This window comes from Strigops habroptila, chromosome 1, assembly GCF_004027225.2.
Source record: "Strigops habroptila isolate Jane chromosome 1, bStrHab1.2.pri, whole genome shotgun sequence".
In the NCBI taxonomy this organism is placed as follows: domain Eukaryota; kingdom Metazoa; phylum Chordata; class Aves; order Psittaciformes; family Psittacidae; genus Strigops; species Strigops habroptila.
The window spans coordinates 107,935,843-107,957,978 of NC_044277.2; the positions used below are offsets into that span (position 1 = coordinate 107,935,843).

Genomic DNA, 22,136 nt, shown 5'->3' on the forward strand with positions numbered 1-22,136 from the left:
TTCAGTTTATTTTAGCTATCAACATGATGCACTAGACACACATAATTCTCTCCCACTGATTAAAAAAATGCATCTGGAGATCTAGCTCAGATACATATACTTTTGATGAAGTCATTAATTCATTATCCTTTTTAAGTAATGAATGACTATAACCTTACAAACTATATGCTACTCTCTCCTTGCTATTACTTCAACTCATCCTTGGTTTTTTATAGCATTTTGATTAGGGAAAGGATCGCTCTCAGGGTATGTGTGGCCCAGATAGGAACTGTCACTCAGAAGAAACTAATTTTGTGCTCATTAGGTGCAAATGCAACCGAAGGTGGACTTAGAATTACAAAGACAAATGTCAGTTACCTTGCGGGCCCGAAAGATCAATAAAAAGAATATAAAGCAAGAAAAAATAGCTCCCAAACATACATAAAGATCATTACCTGGAGAACTCTACTCATCCATTGAAAACTGTCTTCCTCTGTGGAATCTGGCCTTTGCTCAGCAACAATAACTATCCTTTCATCGTGCAGCACACTCACTGAAAACACTGCTATTCTATAGAAGAGGAGAGAAGAATATTTAGTGCCAGGACAGATGGAAAAGCCTAAGTTAATCCTCCATAACTACTATTTTGTTATTTTTTACTCAAATAACTGGTGCATCAAAGTATTTTATTTATGGGGGAAAAGCAACAAGAGGAGTTTTGGATAAATTTTGGAGGAGAAATAGGGGACTTTGTTTTAGAATCATGTAAATACAGGCATAATGCCACAGCAGGGTTGGAGAAGTGAACTTCCTTGGGATAAGAAAAGCACTAAGTTTGGGTCACACCAAGGCTGATGTTAAGCTGTTACCTAACAGCCAGCATAAGCACCTTCTTTGGCCCCATCCTATAAAAAAAGTAACCACAACATCATTTTGTGAGAGGTCTGCCATGTGACCAAGTGTGAGCGCATGCTCCTGCATTAGGCTCTTCAGAAGCTTTATGTCTCCTGCTCAGTTTCAGCCCATCGGGAAGGTCACACAAGGAACTGCTGTCATGTTCAAGAACTCCAGTGTTAAACACTGGAGTTGGAACATATTGGAAATGCTCAACTCAGATAGAAAGGATCCTGTTGAGTCATCACCTTCAGAATTAACCAGTTGTTCAACTGGAAATTTTAATACTCAGAGTTTCAGACCCTGGTATCTAAAGTGTGCCTCAGCACTCTCTTAGGCTTCCCTCTGCTTTCTCCTGGTTCTAGCAATCTGAACAGCAATGGAGGGAAATCACAGTGCAGATTAGGCACTGTTTTCTAAAAGCATTTTGGGTCAGTTACAGCTGGTCTAAGCAAAAGGAGGATTTCTACATAGTAAAAGAAAATAAAGGATCAAACCTTCCCCTGTAGACAAATTTCATTGGTTCAACGGCCAGTGCTGTTGCTACAATGTCATCAGCATTATGTCTTCTTCCACTGACAACCATCAAACCATCCATTTTGCCAATAACAAAGACAAGTCCACCTGGTCCTATAAAGCCTAGTAGTCCGGTCCTTATAAAAGGATATTCAGTGATAGGGCCACCAGAACTGGTCATAGGAAACACCTGTAAGACAGAGAAACATAAGTCTTCAATTCTCAACACAGAGATCATGCTGTGAAATATTTCAGGCATGCTCTCTCTCAGATGGCTCCTCTGGAATGAAGTAAATAGGTCACTGGTGATGCTCTTTACTCTTCACTTGACCATAAAGGGAGAGTCAGGAAACTCCTAGACTAGTGTGTGTAATTTTCAGTACCTGATTTCAGGTTGCCCAGAGAGGTGGTGGATGCGCCATCCCTGGAGACATTGAAGGCCAGGCTGGATGTGGTTCTGGGCAACCTGACTACTTGAAGATGTCCCTGTCATTGCAGGGGAATTGGACTAGATGGCCTTTGAAGGTCCCTTCCAGCCCAAACTATTGTATGACTCTATGATTCTAAGTTCAATCCCACTGTGTATTATACACATTTTCCCTAGTCATGGCTCTATAAATCATTTATGACCCTAGGAAAAAAAAAAAAATCAACATACATAAACAGTACTGAATAAAACAAAATGCTGTGCAGAGTGCAGCTAACCTGAGGTGTTATGTATAGGTTACTGAGAGATTAAATGGTAAACATTACAGTTGAGGTTCTTTTCAGTACCTCATGCTCATTTCCAGCACAGTACAGAGAAACACGCAGGGTGGAAGTGAAGCTATTTTAAGGTACTGCACATTAATGACTCTAGTAGCTGACCACATTTTTATCTAAGGTCAATTAAAAGTCCCCACAACACCAGTGATAATGTCTTCCGTAGCATGTCTAACAGCGAAAATATAGCCCTACAGAGAGCCTCTCTAAATGTTTGAACACCAGATGCATACGTGACTTCCGCAGGAGAGATTTCTACTGTTTTTCCTATCCTAACTAACACAGTGTTATCCTTCTGGCATGAGAGCTACTCTGAGCTGCATTCTGACAAAACCACACTTCCTGCTGTCGCTTCTTTAAACTGCAATAGTCTAAAGTCAAGTTATTTAAGACAATGGCAAGTGGAAGACCATGGCTATATAATGTCCTTCAAGGCTTATCTAAAAAGAAAGGTCAAATTCTGCTGTCAGATGCCCATGGGTGACTCTTTTGAACAGATTTAATGCTTACACATCCTCAGCCATAATTAGTTTCAGGAACACAAAACTTTGACTCTCTAATACCTGCAACATGAATTACACAGTAAAAACAGAAAAGAGGCCCACTTGGAGAGGGCTCCTAAGAACCTGCTTAACTTTAAAAATGAGTAGTCTGGCTCACCTACTGGCAATTTATCTGGTTACCATTAGGAATAAGTCTAAATCAGTCCTAGATATGCTGTTAAACTGCAGACCCAGTTCTGAATTATGAATGATCATGCAATTACAGTAAGGAATAGAAAATGAATGTAAGTACCTTCCTACCCTGAAATATGGCAAATCCAGGATTATCATTCACACTGGATATTGCCAATTGTACACAGCAATCAGCTATCAACAAATTTCAGATCACAATAGCATAGTAGAATTCCTGGCTTCAACAGCAGGATGGAGAATCATATCGACTAATCTCCATTAATTCTTCAATGTATAGTGTTTACAACATTCAGATCTGCATTTTGCAGGAGAAACTAGCCATATTTGGTCTGTGAAAAATGGTAATGTCAGAGCATTTGTTAAGGGAAACGTAAATGTGTTTTTCTTCACTTTTCCTCAAATATTAAAAGAGAAAAGGATCAGAACTTAGTAAAAATTTCAGCTCAAATTTTTTCAATATTTTTCTGATTTGTTCAGCCTTTCATAGTGGCTTCAGCAGAAGTTAATGGTAACAAGTGAGCAGGTACAACAGAGCTATCAGTATAGCTGTCTGCACTGGAGCTGAAACCTACTGGAAAACAGATTCCACAAAGCAGAAAGTCTTTCACCTAAGGCAATTCAAACAAAAGCAGGTGGGGACTAATTAGGAAAAGGTATCTTTTCTATTCAGATACCTCTTGAAGACTACGTCTGTCAGGATTCTGTATAAATGCAAACCTTCAATGCTAGCATTGTGGAAATGTTGGAAACTGCTTTTTAAAGATACCCAGCAACCTTCCTAGTGTTTGCAACAATCAAATTCTGCACATAGCTAGCTTGTAGATTTGTACAGTATTACCTTTTGAACTTTTTCTCTTTCCTCCTACTTTCTTTCTGATTGTTTCAGCCACTGGCATCTTCTTTCAAAATTAAAGTAAAAGCCCTTCAGAGCTAAAACTAAACCCACATGAGGATCTACTCCTGCACTTAATGAAATGGGCTTCAGTGCAGATTATCTGGCTAGAGTACAGGTCCCAAGCCACAAGCATTGATTATTACTGCTATTCTGATACTATTACTATCAATACTTTATGTCAAATATTATCTTGAAATAGAAAAAGTTTAAAAGGAAAGATTTTATATAGCATTTTTTGGTCAGCTTACCTCAAAAGTATTTTTGGTCATGCCCGAGAGTCCATAATACGATGTACCCGTTGCAATAGCACATACACAAAGTTCTCCTATTTCATCTGTTTTACAAAGCTGAGGAATTCCATCTGGCTTCACTGAACACATTATAGCTACAGGGAGAGCAAAGGACTTTAAAAAATATTATGAAATGAACTAAAGAATAATATAAATGCAGTGGGAAAGACATCTTTGACATAAAGAGATAAATCATATGTTGACTAAAGTCTAACAACCGGTTTCTCAAACATTAAGGTGTTCAACATTATGAAATACTATTTATACTATAAATAATATTTATACAAAGAATGCAAAGATCTTTATACAAATTCACTCTTTACACTGACAAAACCCCCTAATTTGCCTTGCTCTCTAAAATTTCAGTTGATCTGTAATATTGCTGTGAAATGTGACTGTGTTCCCAGTGTTTCATACTGAAGACCAGATCTGCTGCAGTCAGTGCAAAATGAAACACCCTAATGGAGTTCTTGCTAATAATACTACTATGGCTAGGGAGGCAGGGAATCAGGAAATCCACCTCTTACAAAGTAGCAAGTAACACCATATCAAGATATGCTAGCAGACTACTACAGTTGTTTTACTAATTTATCAGAGCTCAGACTCACTCTCACCAGTCTTATGGGACTGTAGAGGCAGCAGGAGCTAAACGGGAGGGATTAGAAAGCACTGGTCTGAGGAAGAAGTACTATTTTATGTGTCAGCCATGTGAATAAGAATCATGTATGCTGCTTTAGCTATAATCCCTGGAGCTTGAGTTCAGCATGTGTAGATGTTGCAGTTGGAAAGAGGATATGATGAACAAGGGAGACCAGAAATGAACTGGCAACTCTTCTAAGTACAAGTGTAAAGAATCTTGAATGACCTTTCTGTCACTGAGGATAAACAGGAGCCTGCACTTTTATTAAAATGATGAGAATGTAGCATGGAGTGCACGATGGCGCTTCTGTAATAGTACCTTACATCATAACAACCAATCTTATCCTCCTTTATTTTAAGTTGTTCAAATGAAATTTTATAAAATGCATCATTATGTTTTATTCCTTTGATGCATAACAGATACTCTCTTACAAAAAACTACAGTATTATCCTGTTCTAGTCTTCAAGCATCTCATTTAAAATCTAGCTCTCTTATGAAAAGTCATATCTTCATTTTCAGAAGCACTGGTTTAAGTTTGAATTTATCAACATGAACTGTTCAGTCATACTTCCTCTTTCTAATAACTGAGTGATAGCACAAGATCTTTGGAAAAACATTCTGCAAGCCTTCAGATAGTAACTGTGTTGATCCTTAGCCTAGGTTATGAAAACTTTCACTACGGAATCTATTTATAGCCTCGAGACACTGTACTCCAACTTTCTTATTTTCTCTGCCAATGTCTAACAGTTAAGGAATGGATGTTCTGATGTGGTGGCAGGTTGTTTAAAACACAGGTAGAGACAACCACTGCAGTAAAACAGAAAAAATCTTGGGATTTCCAAACCATGAAGCTTTACAAGGTAGTGCTTTTGGATTAGAATGTTTTCAAGTACACATGTCCTAATCCCAGAGCTGCTTGTCTTACAGCAAAGTATGCCAACCTACGAGTTTGTACAGCTAATTACTTAAATTGGTGAATCATAGTAAGTTTCAAAGAAAGTTCCTTACCTCCTGGCATCACTAAGCCAACATCCTGGACAGTCAGAACGGAAAGCTTTTCTTCAGAATCCACTCGAATCACTCCATAAGTGAGACCATGCATGGACAGAACTCCTCTTCCTGGTGGCTGATTGCTGTCATCTGTTGGCCTGCAACCATGCGTTATATCCATGAGGCACATGTAAGCATTTACTTATTCTTAATGGACTACTGTTGCAAATACTCCTCTATTTGAGTTTAAAATTTCACCTTCTTTTTTCCCCTACTAGACCTGACGGAATCCTGGAATTTCCAAGTAATCACGTCTGTCAACTCTCCCATTCAGTACCCACCCACATACATGGGGCTGCAGAGATGAAAGTAACAGCTAACAGTTACCCCAAACAGCTTGTATTTAGTTTTCAGATAGACTTAGAAAGATTACTTGATTACTCAAGTAAAGGTTTTTTGCCTTATTTTAAAAATACTGAAAGGCAGCGCAGATGACATGGAGGTAAACTGCACTCTAAATATTTGGAAACAATCACTAAATAACTTGACAAGCTCTCTATATGTTACCAATTTTGAGGCAACCTGGAACTAGGAAACCAAACTCATCTGCCAGACTAAAAGTGTAACTCTAGCACCCTGGTATCAAAGCCAAGATTAGAATACAAGTGTGCTGTGTTTGAATCTCAGATATGACTTCCTACTCCCAATACTTCAGCATTTAAAATTACTAAACAGAAGAAGTCAGGATGCAATAGATTCGCTGCCAAGTATCTGTGGAAGCAAGGACTTCACCATTTTAGTGTACGTAATTGAATTCTTCCTATTCTAATTTACCACATGAAAATTAAAACACATTACACCTTCATCAGTCATGGTCAAGATGTTGTGGATGCAGCCTCTTTGTAACGCCTCAGTTCGCTTAGATTCACTGATGACACGCTGTATAATTCCACAGCATCAGCACAAGCTGTCTGTCAACTTGTTTCAGTATAAAACCGCCTGCTGTACCAGTGGATAAAATTGTACGTATGTAGAGTGTGGCTTGAGCAAACAAATGTTGACGTAGACAAGTTATTAAGACGGAAGAATATGTCAGGGCTTTTCACATCTGGAAAGATTCTTATACTCTCCTGCAACTTAAAATGCAAAACTAGAAGATAACATACTGCTGATTTGAGTGTTACTAATGCATCTATGTAGAGCAGCCTGGCTTCAGCTACTTTCAAGATCGATAAACCAGCCAATATTTAGCTCAAGATTCCACATTTTTCCTAAATACTTCATCATAACACAAGTATTTTTTAACAGATAATGTCCTTTTATATGACATTTCTCCTCTGTTGTGCTTGAAATACTAGATGGGCTTTAGCCAATCATGCTCATGTAAGCCTTGCAGTGATCAGCACTATAAATTTCAATTAATAGGTTTTACGAGGCATATTTCTCAAGTGACATTGTCAACAAAGGAGGATGTGGGCACGCTTGAAAATGCATTAGAGCATAACAAATGGTGCTAGTAAACAAGCAGCTGTGATAAATAACATTCCCATTATATAAAAGGAACTTTCAGCGACATCATTGACCAACTTCCTCTCATCCTTGCTCCCCAAAACACATTTTATTGCTCATGAGAAGCAAGGTCTCCTGCAGGCAAACACAACTTCTCACAACCACTAGGAGCAGAGGCCATCTAGACTTTCAGCACATACATTTTCTAGCTTTACTTATCACATTCAAAGACTGCGAAAAAGAAGAGCAGGCGCAGCTTGGAGAAACACTGGCTGTGTGCAGGGCGGGGTGCTAGGGAGGGAAGCTGGAGGCACATGGCCTGCTAGGATCATGTTGGGGGACTTGGCAATAGAGCTGTGGCCTGGGCTGAGATCACCACTTTGCCCAGGTTAGTGTGTAATGAAAGCGCCATGCAATGGAAGTAGGTGTGCAGAAGGAAAGAGTCAGAGCTGGGGACTGACAAGACTCCAGCGGCATTTCACAGCTGCTATTTCAGAGTACCTGGTATCCTGGTAGTCTGAGGTGGGTCCTTAAATGAGACACCAGTTACCATGCTTTAGTCTCCTCTTGCAGGAAACCAGCTATTTGACACCACAAGGGAATACAGCCAGAGGACCAGGGCAGAGGAGTGAGGTGAGAAGCTAAGCACCTGACAGCACCTATACATCCTCGTAGAAAGTATCTTGTCAGCAGCAGTTCTGCAATATATGGTATCTCATTTTGTTCTGTGTACGACATTCACATGGGAACAACCCTAAAACAAGTATCTCTGCCAAGCAGAAGGAGAGAAATCACTTGGAAAGAAGATGAGATATAAATAACCCCATTCCAATGTATTTATAATTTAGTTTAACATTCACATTTTTTATTTTCTTTACCAATTCAATATTTCTAATACTGGATTTGGAATTCTGTAAGACTGCTTGCTAGACAAAGAGAAAGCCTTTGATTAAGGTAAGAGCAACTGAACAATGGCATAAACCCACATACTTCATATACTAAGTAAATGTAGCTTAAACCACCAGACAAACCTACGCCTTTAGTTTCCTTAACCATAGTTTCCTTGTCCCATGACAGAGGGACAACGTGCATCTACTTCATAGCTGATTTGTTCATATGAAGCTGTAGAGCATTTTGAGAACAGTTACTACTACCATTTGCAGATACAATCTATTTTACCAGTATTTTATGCCAGTCATTTAAATGGGAAAAGACCTGTTCTTAAACTTTTGCACTCCCTTAAGCAAGTGGGTTCAGACTAATATGCAATAAACCAAAGGGGAATACCATAAAGAATTATTTGCATGACATATTCCTTTAAATATTCGGCTTCATGATTCAGCTCTAAGGCTAAAGTACCTATTAGTCTATTACTATCTTTTTCTAAACTATAAAAATATTTCAATTGAGAACTGGTTTTCTTACTCTTCCTTGTAGGAAGATCAGTAGAAATACACCATAAGTTTTGAAAGAGCTGAAGCATTAACAGGGAGCTCTCTGGATCTGTGCTCTGCAGGGAGTGATTTTAATGCATACTTCAGCTGTAACTGTTTGGAACTCATATGATAATGACTTTACTGTCAGTGGAGATGGCTTGAATAAAATGAAAAATACTAAAGCTTCCAAGTTCAGCTGGTATTATCCTACCATTAAACAGACTTGAAAAAAAGGAGATACATGTTCAGTAACATTCACTGTAGTAAGAATTGCTCTGTTACTCTGTTACTACACAGAGAAGCATTGAAGATACAAATGCCTTTTTTCTAATTTTTTTTAATTATCCAGTATTTTATGTGCTAATTTTTTTTTTAATATAAGCTCTCAATGCTAGTTAATTTGAAAATTAATCTCTAGTGTTTCACATGGCTACAGGCATAGAGTTTAAGTCTAGAAAGTGTACACCAGCCGTCACATTTGGAGATATGGTGAGTTCTTCCACTTCATAGCCTGTGATCAGGTGCAGATTTTCCAGGGCTAGCACAGGAACTGACTGAAAACCCTTTCCCATCAATCAGTGCTCAGTACAAGCCATGTCTGCTGCCCATCCACCTCTTCTCTGCGCTTACAAGCAAGAGCTCATTCCAAGGGAGTGAAGGTCTGCACTGCCTATGGCGGGGAAACCCATTGCAAGGGAAAACCAGCATACTCCTTGGTATAAAGCTGAGAACAGACTGGTGGAGCTGAATGAAGGGCTTTCTGAGATCCTGTAGCTCACAGAAAGACACTAACCTGGACAGGATAAGTCCCTAACGGACAGCTTGTTTTAAGCTAGTAATGAGGTGGCTGAAAGTAAACCATACACTTGGCCTCATGTCTTTCTTCCTGCAATGTTTTGTTGGAAAGCTAATTGAAAATCTAGTTAAATTTCACTTGGAAGGTATATTTTAAACTTTGTGGCAGGAAGTATTTTTACTTTATGCTATTACAGTGCTTTACGCTTTTATACTGTATGTTTTAACATGTGAAACAACTATAAATGACTGTGGAATTTTAACTTAAAGACAAAGTGTCTGCTGTTTAAGGTACAACTTTTGGAAAACCCTGCCAAAACAGACAACAGTTATGCCATTTAGTGTGTGCTACAGCCCTCATGACTGCTGCATACTGTGTTCCTATACATAAGCCTTATTATTAAAATTTTTATTTCTAGGCACAAATCGCTCAGGTTCAAAGGACATTTCCAGATGATTACTGAGAATCTATAAAGGCTTAAAAAGCATCAGTAAGCCAAAACCAATCTGCAGAATTTCATTATTCTCTTTAAACAGACTATTTTAAAGCATGATTTTCCTCGATAGCAATTCCACTTAAATTCTCGCATTTTAATTAATCTTATGCTTATGATGGCATTTTCCTACTTCTTTTCACAGAATTAGCTTTTGCATTTCAGTCTATGTCATTTAAAATTAGATAAAATTACAGGAACGGGAACTACATTATAAAGCTCTCTGAGGTCAAATTATTATGCTACAAATCCTTCTTGCGTGCCTTCTCTGGACATAAACACAATGAAAAGTAAAAATGTCATTCAGAAGTTAAGTATGTAGATAATTGAATATATTTTTCTTTTTCCTTTTTTGGTTTTATCTTCCCCCCCCCCAAATGACCACATATATTCTACAGTGGCTCTATTTCCACCGGTGTAACACAGTACCTTCGGATAGCCACAGTGAGAGCTTCCGGTGAACTAGCGCAGGGACAAATGACCTCCTGCCTCAGACCTTTACTTTGGAAGACATTGAGAAATGCATCACAGGAAGAAATAGACCCTGGAGTAAAGAAAATGAAAAAAATCAGAGGAGAACAAGAATCTGATCTCTGAAGGGACGCTATTAAAACTGCAAACTGACTATTGAATATGAGGGTTTTTCAGCGGAAACAATCTAAAAAGGACTCATGTCCACTAGGAACGGAGTCATAGCTGCTACAACTATATATATACAGTTGTGTATGTTTACAGGGAGTAAAGACTAATTTTTTGAGCATAAAGTCCTGTCACTATAGAAAAGCCATTACTGCCAGATTTACAGTACAAATTTTCTTATAGTTTTCTTTTTTAGTATGAGATTAAAGATTTAATTCAGAAACTCAAAGGAAACTACTACAAACAAGCAGAACACCTATATATTGCTATCTTAAATTACACAGAGAGACAGTTCATGGCATTAATTGTCATGAAGTGGTCCAGATGTGGTTCTCTAGAGTAGTGTAATTATTCCCCTAAAATTCTCAGTTACTTCTGCATCTGAACAACATCATTCAGAAGAAATGTACTGATCCTTTCTATAGCTCAAGGTTATTTATTTCAGTCTTTATATATGACAGGCATGTTAAACAAAACTGGATTTACTTCAACTTTGGTTACGTGGAATATCAAGTTTGCTTCAGGATTAGCTAAAGAAAAATACATTTTAAAAAAATCCAAAATTAATTACTGTTTCCATAAATATCATAGAGTTTGCAGTAGATGAACCCTATATTTAGTAAGTATTTTAAGCTAAGATGACTGAAGATTGAAGCTTTAAATGCAAGAAAAAAACCATTTCGTATTCCCTACTGGACTGCAGAAGCATAGCTTACATGGGTTTGCACCATCAGCCACTATTAGCATACGCAGTGAGGAAAGGTTGATGTCTCTCTGATCTCGATGTGCCACCAATGCCCAGTGCATGTCTCTGGATTTTACACAGGCAACTTTTGCTGCAATAAGAATGGGAAGATTACTAATACACCATGCAAATGCTATACAGCTCTATTACCAATTTGTACTTTTGATTTTAACTATCAAGTATACTTTTCTATATTCTTGTTCCTTACCTTTGTATTGACAGACTTTTTGTATCCATGACAGTGGGTTCACTTTCATTAAGGAGTATGGAATACTTATAACATGCATCATGTTCATGACACTCTGTAATCAAATAAGATAAATGTGTTTTGTAAACAATCATGGTAATTATTTATATCGTGTTATGGGCAGGGGCATCTATACAAATCACTCTATGCTTGCTATATTGTCAATGCTGGCATTTATCTTCTCCTATATAGCTATCTATGTTAAGATGAATCAGACCTCCATCTTCTAATGCTTTAATTAAGATTTAAAGAGTCAGACTAATCAGATCATAACTTTGAAGCTGCACAGAAAAAAAATGATTTTCTCTCTATTTATACTCTAAGCAATTCACTTTAAACAGAAAAAAACCCCCACCAAACACTGGATGAACAGTTTCTGTATATTTGCTACGTAGGTTAATATTACCACTAACCTGCTAAATCTCCGTATATATGAAGACGCTTTACTCAAAAGGACAAGGAACAGAAACATATCTGTCTAAAGAAATCGATCTCTGTGAAGTCTGAAAAACTACTAACGGCAGTAGGGCACAAATTATTCAGAAGACAGTAGACAGAGAAATTGGGGTCGCAGGTTAAGCAGAGATCAATTTATTTTAACAGAAAAGAAATGAAGGCGTTTTCAGTCTTTCTCCAGGTGGGTTAATTCCAGTATTTTCAACAAGGTCATGAAAAGCTGCAGGAAGTTGAGACAAAGCAGCTGAGTGAAACCAATGACAGATCCAAAACCGATCTCCTAGTTTGAGGCGGTGAATTGCTTTAGTGATTTTTCAGTGTTACTACTAAACAAAAAGCATGTAAATGAACTGCTGCTTTATTTCTGTTACCATTTAGAAACATCTGAAGGCAACACGCCTCTGGTCATAGCAGCTCAGGTTAAACAGTATTTCTTTTGGAAAATTTAGGCTTAAGAAAGGTTAAGTGTCCCAGTAGATTAGCCATCTAAATACTTGTAGAACTGCAAAAGATAGTTCTCCTTTCAGTCTGGCACACATATAGGTACAGGAAAAGCACTTATAGGCAAGTCGTGAAAAAAATGAAGTTCATACAAAGATTAATAGCAAAGGAAGGCATAGGAAAGCTCTGTTAGATGTTTGCTTTCAACTTCACTGATTGATAGAGATGTTTTTTTAACATGAATACTTATGGGTGTTAAGTTTCAGAAGTGTCATTGGTGCTGTTTGATATAAAGAACAATATAACACTGTATGGGAAAAGTGTATCAGATCCCTGGGAACCATAGCACGTAGGATCTGTACATCCTGGGACCCCCAAACAATGACCCTTCAAAACTTGGTATCTATTCTTAAAATGACCAGTGAATAGTAATTATTTGTCTGACTATAGTCAGACATCTTTATAAGCAGTCCATAAAGAGACACCTTTATAAACAATCCTTAAAAATACGTCAATTACCTCCCATGCCAATTGAGGAAGATGTTAAAACAGCAAGTAGACAATTTATGCAATTTAAAGTATCAGAAATGCTTTAATGTTAGCAAAACCATCTGTCATGGGAGTTCTGATAGAAAAGCTAATCAGAGGCAATATAGCTATGCCAGTGGATCATATCCTTACAGAGGCAAGTACTAATTTTATTTGTTTCTGCTATAAAGTCTGATCTCAAAATCACAAATCAGTAAGATCAGAATAACATGGCAAGAATGGGGCCAGAGTACTTGACATGATGCATAAAAATACATTGGCATCTTTACCATGCTTATTATGGGTAAGTGCACTAGCAGAAGATGAGAGGTTTAAGTTCCATATTTTTTGCTTTCAAAGCAAAAAAAATGGTCTGAGAAGAAACTGTAGAAATCCCAGTTTGTGATATTAATAAGTGTATTAGGTTAGTTTATTTTCAAATACTCACAGAAAATACAAAAACATACTTACTGTAAGAATCCCATGCCATAAACCAACATCCTTCTTGAAATCTAATACATTCACAATTGTTTCAGCTGCCCAACAAAAACACAAGAGAGTTTATTTTTCAGAACATGGCACTGACGCAAGGCAAACCCACTCAGAGGAAGGAAGCTTCAGTATAACATGACTGATGACCTCAAAGCTTAACTTTCATAGCAAGTCTCCACTACAGGATTTGCATTGGCTAGGACATTATTTGTACCTCTCACAAAGATATTTTAAACGTGTATGTATTTTCTAAAACAAATGAAAAAAAATCAGTTTTTTGAATCTAGAAGCTTTTGACACAGATCTATGTAAAACGTAAGACGGGAGTCCGATGAGAAACAGATTACAAGTCATACTTGATTTTAAGGATGAAGCAAGGGAAGGGCACTCTGTACCTTCTGTGTATCCACATGCCTGGGTCAGAGCTTGGCAGTGTGTCAGCAGTGCAATCCTTGTCACAGTCACTCCAAGCACACTTCCATCTTTACATGTTTTATACTAAAAAGAAATAAGCAGGGAAAGTCAATGTGCAATAGTTGCCCTATTTCCATTATTTAATAGTTATGTTTAAAGTGTTTCTTATGTAGGTGGATGATGGACACACCTAATGACCATTTTCAGAAGGAAGCAGTTTGAGAGGCATTTTTTTTGTTAAAAGACAGTTTTTCAGATAGGCTCTCTTTTTGACTACAGCTTCCCAGGCTTTATATCAGAAATCCATCTGCTGTTTGAATAGGCATTATGGAAAAAGAATTCTAACAATTCTGATCATGGTAATGACTAAAGGACTGGTTAGATTTAGCAGAGAATAACCTAGTTCGGTCTGCTCAGTGTTCACATTCCATTAACAGGCCAACCAATAAACCTGAGCTTCTCCCTTCCGTGTCTTACAAGGCATGGGCTGAATACTTGCTGGGTGCTGTTATAATAATCTGTATGTATACATACTGAAAGACACAAGCTCTTTGATCAGAAGAGTATGAAAGTATGAAAGAGTCATGAGAAAGCAGCCTAGAAAAGAGGTGGGAGATCATTGCTGATGATTGCAGTAATTTTTGCAACTTTATGCAAAAGTCTGGAAACTATCAGTGGCAATTAAAGTAAATTAAACATTTATCTTTCTCCACGATGAAGATAATCAGCAAAGATTGAGAATGGAGGCATCTCTGCTTCTGCCCAATGTTCTGACTGCATGAAGATAGGAAATACCTTTGCTCCATTCACTTGAACTTACTCCCTTTGAATAATCATTTAAATTCAATATTAACATCATTGAATTCAAGGCATTTGAGTCTATGCAGAAGTAGGAAAAAAAGAAGGGAAAAAAATAAAAGAGAAAGATTAAACTTAACAGTACTGCTAATTTTCCCTTCCTGATGCTAGTCTTTTGAGGGAGTGTGACTCACAAAGCAGTAAGTGACAGGCAAGCATTTGTACAAGAAATTCCTTCTCCTTCAAAGGATCTGAAGGTTGTGATATGAGAACTGAAGCTTCACTGTGAAACTTGCCAACTATCCATCTCAAGGCTAGTGGGCAAGCCCACACCGTGCATGAGACCAAGATTGGTCAAGGCAAGTTTAATATAATATTGTGGCAGCCACATAAAAACATTATTAGAAACCCCCAAAATGCAATTTAACATTTCATTAACTTTTCTGAAATCAATATCCAGTATAATTTATTAGAAAATATTACTTATTAACAGGCTAAAAGAGGATGTTCTTTGCTTCTGTGACTGGTGAATGAATAATGATGTTTACCTAATCCAGAAGTGCCATATGCAATGAGTCAAGAAGAAGATGTATCTTCATTAACTCACCTCAATGTAAGCTGTGTCATTGTTTGCATCCTTGATGTGTGGGAACCAGTCACGAGGTGGCTTGGAGAGGTGTTTAGACTCTGTGACAAACCACAGGAGCTTTGGCCAGCCTGAGGTACAAAGAAAAGTCAGCTTTTGTTGAGTTTATGCTCCATAAGACAAGACAAAAATCTTCTCTGCCAGAGTTTTTCTTCTCCAAATGCCTGTGTCACCATTTCCTAAACATTGCTTCTTTTAAAAGTCAGCATAGTACGGGAAAGAAGATTTTCCAGAACTGCTTTTTTAACGTGGCTATCGTGGCCTTCTCAAACAATCCCTGAAGAAATGGCTGGGCAGTTTAAGCTGTTATTGACCCAAATAGTTTTTTACCACTCTCCTGACAGAGGTTACTGTCCCTACCCCTTCACTATAGGACTGAATCGTATGAATGCTTCTCATTTCCTACAGTCTTGAGTCTTGGTTTAATTTCACTTGTGGTCACAGTCGATCTCAGCAGCCTGGCTAAGCCTGCAGAGAACCACATCAGGAGCTCTCATACTGCTCAGCAGCCCTCTCTACCAGCCATTGACACGCAACCAGGAAAACTGTGCCACAGTAGCCACGGCTGCTCCTGTGGCAAGCGTCATCATGGGCCTGATCCTCACCCACTACAACTGAACAAGTGCCTTATAGTGAATGACCCATGATATTCGCGATAAGCAAGGGTTAGGTTACCTTTAAACTGTGGTATCTCTCCTGTGGGGCTTTTAGGCAGTCCTTTATGGCATGCGTCGCTAGTCAAGGCCACGGTAACTCCACAGCTTCCAAGCAAAAAACCTATTTGTTGACTTCCTGCATCCTAAGAGATGACAAAATAAAAGCAATACAAAGAATTGATGAGAAGTGATCACAGGCTGAAAACGTTATTGTCCTTTCGCATATTACGTCAAGAGGAAAACAGTCTCTTTCCTTTAAGCAACTTAGCTGATTATCAAAACTCATTCATACATTGATATTCACAAAGGCAAATGCAAAGTCCTGCACCTGGGGAGGAACTACCCCATGCACCAGTATGGGCTGGTGGCTGACTAGCTGGAAAGAGGATTTGTAGTAAAGCGCCTGTCGGTCCTGGTGGACACCAAGTTGAATGTGAGCCAGCAATGTGCCGTTGCGCTAAGAAGGCAAATGGTAACTTGGGTTGTGTTAGGCAAAGCATTGCCAGCAGGTTGAGGGAGGCAATCCTTCCCCTCTACTCAGCACTAGCGTGGCACATCTCATGTGCTGGGTCCAGTTCTGGGCTTCCGAGTACAAGACATGGAGCTACTGGAAAAAGTCCAAAAGGGCCACTATGATAATTAAGGGACTGGAGAATCTCTCCTATGTGCAAAGACTGAGAGAGCTGGGACTGCTCAGCCTTGAGAAGGCTTAGGTGGGAATCTCACCAATGTGTACAAACATCTGAAGTGAGGGTGTAAAGAAGATTGAGCCAGGCTCTTTCCAGTGTTTCCAGTGACAGGACCAGAGGAAATGGGCACAAACTGCAACAGAGGAGGTTGCCTCTGAACATGAGGAAACATGTTTTTACTGTGAGGGTGACTGGCACAGGTTGTCCAGAGAGGTTGTGGATTCTTCACCTTTGGAGATATCCAAAAGTCATCTACACATAGTCCTGGACAACCTGCTCTAAGTGGCCCTGCTTGAGCAGGTTAGCTGGACCAGATGACCTCCAAAGATCTCTGCTAACCTCAACCATTCCGTGATTCTGTAACAATTCTAGGAAATAATACAGGTTATTAGATTCTTCCAGCTGGAGAAAAAGCTTTCAACTCGTAAGATGTTATGATGGACATATAGTGGTGACAGTGTCACTATTTATGCTGATCTAACTTCATCTGTCAATAACCATTTCATTGAGTAGTTACAGACACATTTCAGGAGCACTACAGATAGCCAAGAGCCCATTAGAGAAAGCACATTACATTTTACTTTCATCAAGGGGATATAGGCAGTAAGGCTAAAAAGTCTTGTAGTGATTTTCAGGTCTAGGCCATAGCTGTTCTTTAAGAGATGCTGTGCTTCTACAGCATTTTTTCTGCTTTATGTATAGTGTCTTGTCATGATTCTTTCATGAGCTTTACATCTATCCACCACGTTCTTCAACCGAGCAAACCCCTAGATGCAAATGTACATAGAAGTATTAACCCTTTCTTCACAGAATGATTCCACAGAAAAGAGCCTACGGAGTCTTAAAAGATCAAATTAAAATCAACCATGAAGCACACATAATCATGGAAGCAACCAGGAATACAGAACAGTAGTCTTGATTGATTTATTCAAAGCAAAACTGTATAATAGAAAGAAAGCACCAAAGTCTATCTGACTAATTTTTAATGCAATTTTTATGTAGTCAAATAAAGCCATGTAGAATGAGATCAGAGGAAAAACAGAAGCTAACTTGTTTTCCATACCACTTCAAAATATGTACATGGCACCAATTATCAAAACTTTGATAGGTGAGCAAACAACTTGGGACAATAAACTGATCTGTCAAAACTAAGCTATGTAACACCTTCCATTCAGAACAACTGCATTTGCTTTTGCTTGCTATAACCAGATTGCATATAAAACCAGGAAAAATTGACAAGGTACTTTTTCCAGAAGGCTTTTTAAAATTAACCTTGTGCATCATCTTTTCCAGTAACAACTGAAACAAAGAGAGTACCCTGTGAACAACTGGTGCACACATTTTGGGCAGCATGTTGTCAATCCTACTGTACTTGTGCCAGAAGAGGTTCTAGGACAAAAAGGACTTTTTAAAGCATTACTGTCTTCACTGACTCCTGAGTTAGGTGGTCCATATCTATGTTGTCAAACCTCTGGGGCAAGTGCTTAGCCAGATCAGACCCTGGCTCCACACTAGGATGAGACTTGGCAGCTCCACCTCTGGCGTCTTCTCAATGGAAGGAAACTGACTGCCTGAACAGTGCAGGAGAGATGGCTCTCCTTGGAAGTCCCTCAAAAGCAATGGCAGGAAGATGAGGGCTGGAGTGCTCCACGGAAAACATCACTCCTTGAGCAAGACATAGCCTTTGAGACGTCCCCTCTATCATCATGGGAAGTCACCACATTCTTAAAATACCAGATCAATATTCCAAATTTCTCACTAAACTGAATCTAACATATGGTTACCAATATATGTGTATGTATGAATTTCTAACTACCAATTAAAAAAAAAAAAGGCACATAAATTTCATAATCGAATGCAGCACCCACATCACTCTCAATTTTAAATTAAAATTAAACTGTTGTTTAACTGTATGCTCTATAAAAGACTGCTAGCAAACTGTTTCACCACTGTACCAAGAAAATGTTGATACTCATGCAATCAAATTCCATTTAATGAAGGACTTTATAAGCAGAAAATAACCTAATAAATTCCATTAAGAAATCTAACATACGTAAAACAGTAGCAAGTGTGGACCTTAGAGCATCAGCATATCATGGCCCTGGGGGATGCATCAGCTAAGAAATGATTCGTCGAGCCCTTCTCATAGCAAAACAAAACAACAAGAAAAGGAAACTTAAGTATTAACAGTTTGAGTTTTTTAGATAACACAAGAAATAATTACTATGCTTCCATTTAGTGCCTCATCAACTGGTTTAGAGCATGTCCACATGAATATTATTCATTCATTTGTAGTAGTTCAAACAGAAACAGAGATTCATGTATAGACTACTTAATACAATCTACTCACATCACAGTTTCTAATAACAGACTGTTTTACATCGAGACAACCCCATCTCAATAGCATTAAAATCTTCACCCTGTTCTTTTCTGTACAGCTAATTCTTTCATTTGAAAGGACAACATGACTGAACAATTATGTGACATACATAACACTACCACAGGAGATTAAAAGAATTTCACCATGCCTGGCCAATATCCAGTGTGTTTTACAGACTTTCAAATCCTATGCCATGCCCTTGTTGTCCACACTAAATCCTGCCTTGCAAGAAAAAGGCAAAACAAGACACTGAAATAGAAGTATTGTGATAGACACTGTTCTCAATGGCCACAGGAGCTCCAGTTGAGAATCTTTGAGTATGCACACAACAAAGCTTTCTGACAGTCTGCTAGTCTGTGTCCTTCATTCCCACTTTCAGTCTCAGTCTCACACCTCCTAACTAGTTATCACGACCTCCTGCCTGCTCCTGGTGGCTTCATCCTGACTTGGAAGCAAAAAGTACTGCAGAGAACAGAGACATGAAGAAGGGGTTGACATCCCTTAGTCCATACAGGTGCCCCTGTGATATCTGCTGCCCTACAGAAGCAACTGTTTGTAACTACTCAGGTGGTGTTGACCTACTGGACTGGCAGCCAGGAGGTGGAAGATCTGAAACCATGTCAAGCCGAGAACCTTACAGATCACACAGACATACCACAACCTTACCTACACACTCAAGCATGTACACACAAGTCTTGGCTGTTCCTCATAACTCAGCATGAGAGGCCTAAGAGCAGGGAGGACCTTGGGAAAAACTTTTAAGTTTGAAAAGTGAAAATTTGAGTTGAAAACACAGTCATTTGCATGAAGCAGTCAAAGCTTCCATGTAGGCCAGGAAAAAGACTACTCACTTTAAACACATCGATTAATCCAGATTTCAGAGACAAACTATCGGCATCCCTTTTGAGTAATGTAAAATGAATGAATGAATGTCTGCAATGCTAAAAATTGCTTTCTAAGTAGGAAAAAAATCAAATCATCTGTTGCTAAAAAAAGATAAAAATTCCTCCCCTCCCTCCACTCCTTCCACCCCCCCCAAATAAAATCACTCTCCTGCTCGTAAAGGAGATTTTCACAACTCACTATTTTGTCAGCAGTGTTACTTGCTATTTTGGTACTATATTCTAATCTGCTACTTTGGCAACACCCCATTTGCCACAAACACTTTATTTTGTGGGGATAGAAAAAACCTTAGGGAGCCAATGGAGACCAGGTGGAACAACTCAACCAACGCAGTCCCAGCCACAGATGTGGAGAGACTTGCCACTGATGCTCATTGTCAAATCCTCCACAATTCACAATTTGAAATGACACGTAATGCAGGTGGAAGGCAAAAGATAGAGCTGAGGTATTGTAGCATGAGGTTTGAGACCACTTGCTGACTTTGGAACTATCATTTTACATTTCTTGAAGGCACAGCACTTGCCGGGGTATGAAAAATGAGGTCTGCATAGCTTTAGACTATGCCTGCACACACCTAGAGAGATCAATCTTTCAGATGAAGTGAGCCAGAAATCCTCTCTGCTGTAGGTAGCCATTCAAGGTTCTCTAAAGACTTTTATTAAAGGCCCCCTAAAGGTTTTCACCAGTACCTGGAGGCAAATTGTCTTCTTCCTGCTGCAGAGTCGTAATTCATTGTCAGAATAAAAAAATCCCACGCGTGGTTGCATTTCAGCACGCTGTTAATGTCATTGCTATAATGCTTTGTGAGACTATCTGTGTGAAGGAAAACAATTATCATCCTTTCTCTGGGAGTGAGAGTGCATATCCTTATCTAATAAGGAAGGAAGGAAGAGACAGCCTGTGCAAAGGTTGGCCTGATAAAGGTTACTCCCATCCACTTGCAAGCCCCAGACTGCTTTCAAAATGAGAACTATGTGGCCAAGCATCGCAGACTGAGCTAATCTTGTTTTCTGTTACAATGCTTATTTGAGCGTCATTTGCCCTTTCCATAACAAAAATTTGCTGGTAAAGAACAAATAGGGCAACCACCAGAGGTAAAGGCCAAACATCACCAGTGTGAACGAAAAACGAAAAGTCAGCAAGGAAACCCTTTATTTTTAAAACACAAGTATCAAAGAACTTAATAAAAATTAAACACAAAGCAGATGCAATCTTCATAACCAGCTTTAAGGTGAAAAAATCAGCTGTCTCCTCAGATAGACCTTTGGTATCTGGCAGTGTTTTGCATGTGACATCTGCAATTATGAGCAGTCTTCATGTCCAAAAGTCTTAATGAAAGTAAGACAATGGTTGGTTTTGGCAGTGGACACTGCATGAAAAGTGATATACTCTCTAGGAAACTACCATTTCCTGAACTCAAAAATATGAAAAAGTTTAAGGGTCTGAGATTCACTGTGGCCACCCAAGCAAAGACCTCGGCACAGTCCCCAGCTGCCGAAGTGTACTAAGAGGGAAGGATGTGCACAGGGCTTGCAGGGGTCTGGCGGTGTGCACCAGGGCCCATGTGGGGCTGAGGGAACTTGTGTTTTTTGGAGGCGCTGGAAGACTGTGTCAGTGAAAATATGTAACATTTTATGCATATTTTCTATCTAGTGGAGAAAGAGATGCATTGTCAAAAGATGTTGAAATGTACAGCTCCAGCGTTTCTGGCACACTACAACCCAACAATGACTAAAGCTGAGAGGAAACAAAACTCATCTCAGTCGCAGAGACACCAGGAAAGGCATCAAGGTGTATTTCCTTTGGAATACAATTCCACCTTCAAATGAAAGACAAGACTGGGACAATTTCACTGTCTTTAAAGACATATATCTCTCTGGCTGCTGTTAAAGCTTTAAGAATCTAACTTTTCAGGATTTAATAAAAACACCTCCTGGAAACCAGTTTTTACCCTGTATGAAGCTTGCTCTAAAAACCCCATGTGTCCTGGAGTGGGTATCTCCAGATTTCCTGTGGAATACACAGACACATTCTTCCAATCACACTGTCAGAGCACTGAAACACCTGCTGGAAGCACACATAGCAAACATTAAATATAACAGGCTAGGAAACAGTGTTTTGACTGAGAAATAGATTTTTACATGCTCTTATGTTGTACCCTGCTACAAATACTCACAACCTATAATAGGGAGCCTGTAAAGATCTAT

General features: G+C 38.8%; 1 protein-coding gene across 2 annotated transcripts in view; it reads right to left on the bottom strand.

Annotated features, from left to right (window-relative positions):
• Nucleotides 1–22,136, bottom strand: part of DIP2C (disco interacting protein 2 homolog C) — a 321,459-nt gene that overhangs the window by 68,420 nt on the left and 230,903 nt on the right. For both annotated transcript variants that reach the window (XM_030508942.1, XM_030508932.1), the window contains 11 exons: nucleotides 15,977–16,100; nucleotides 15,263–15,372; nucleotides 13,839–13,941; nucleotides 13,423–13,487; nucleotides 11,488–11,581; nucleotides 11,251–11,370; nucleotides 10,325–10,439; nucleotides 5,680–5,819; nucleotides 3,990–4,126; nucleotides 1,371–1,579; nucleotides 435–549 (listed from right to left, as the gene is read on the bottom strand). In XM_030508942.1, coding sequence (XP_030364802.1) covers nucleotides 435–549; nucleotides 1,371–1,579; nucleotides 3,990–4,126; nucleotides 5,680–5,819; nucleotides 10,325–10,439; nucleotides 11,251–11,370; nucleotides 11,488–11,581; nucleotides 13,423–13,487; nucleotides 13,839–13,941; nucleotides 15,263–15,372; nucleotides 15,977–16,100 — 1,332 coding nt within the window. The remainder of the gene's footprint in view (nucleotides 1–434; nucleotides 550–1,370; nucleotides 1,580–3,989; nucleotides 4,127–5,679; nucleotides 5,820–10,324; nucleotides 10,440–11,250; nucleotides 11,371–11,487; nucleotides 11,582–13,422; nucleotides 13,488–13,838; nucleotides 13,942–15,262; nucleotides 15,373–15,976; nucleotides 16,101–22,136) is intronic.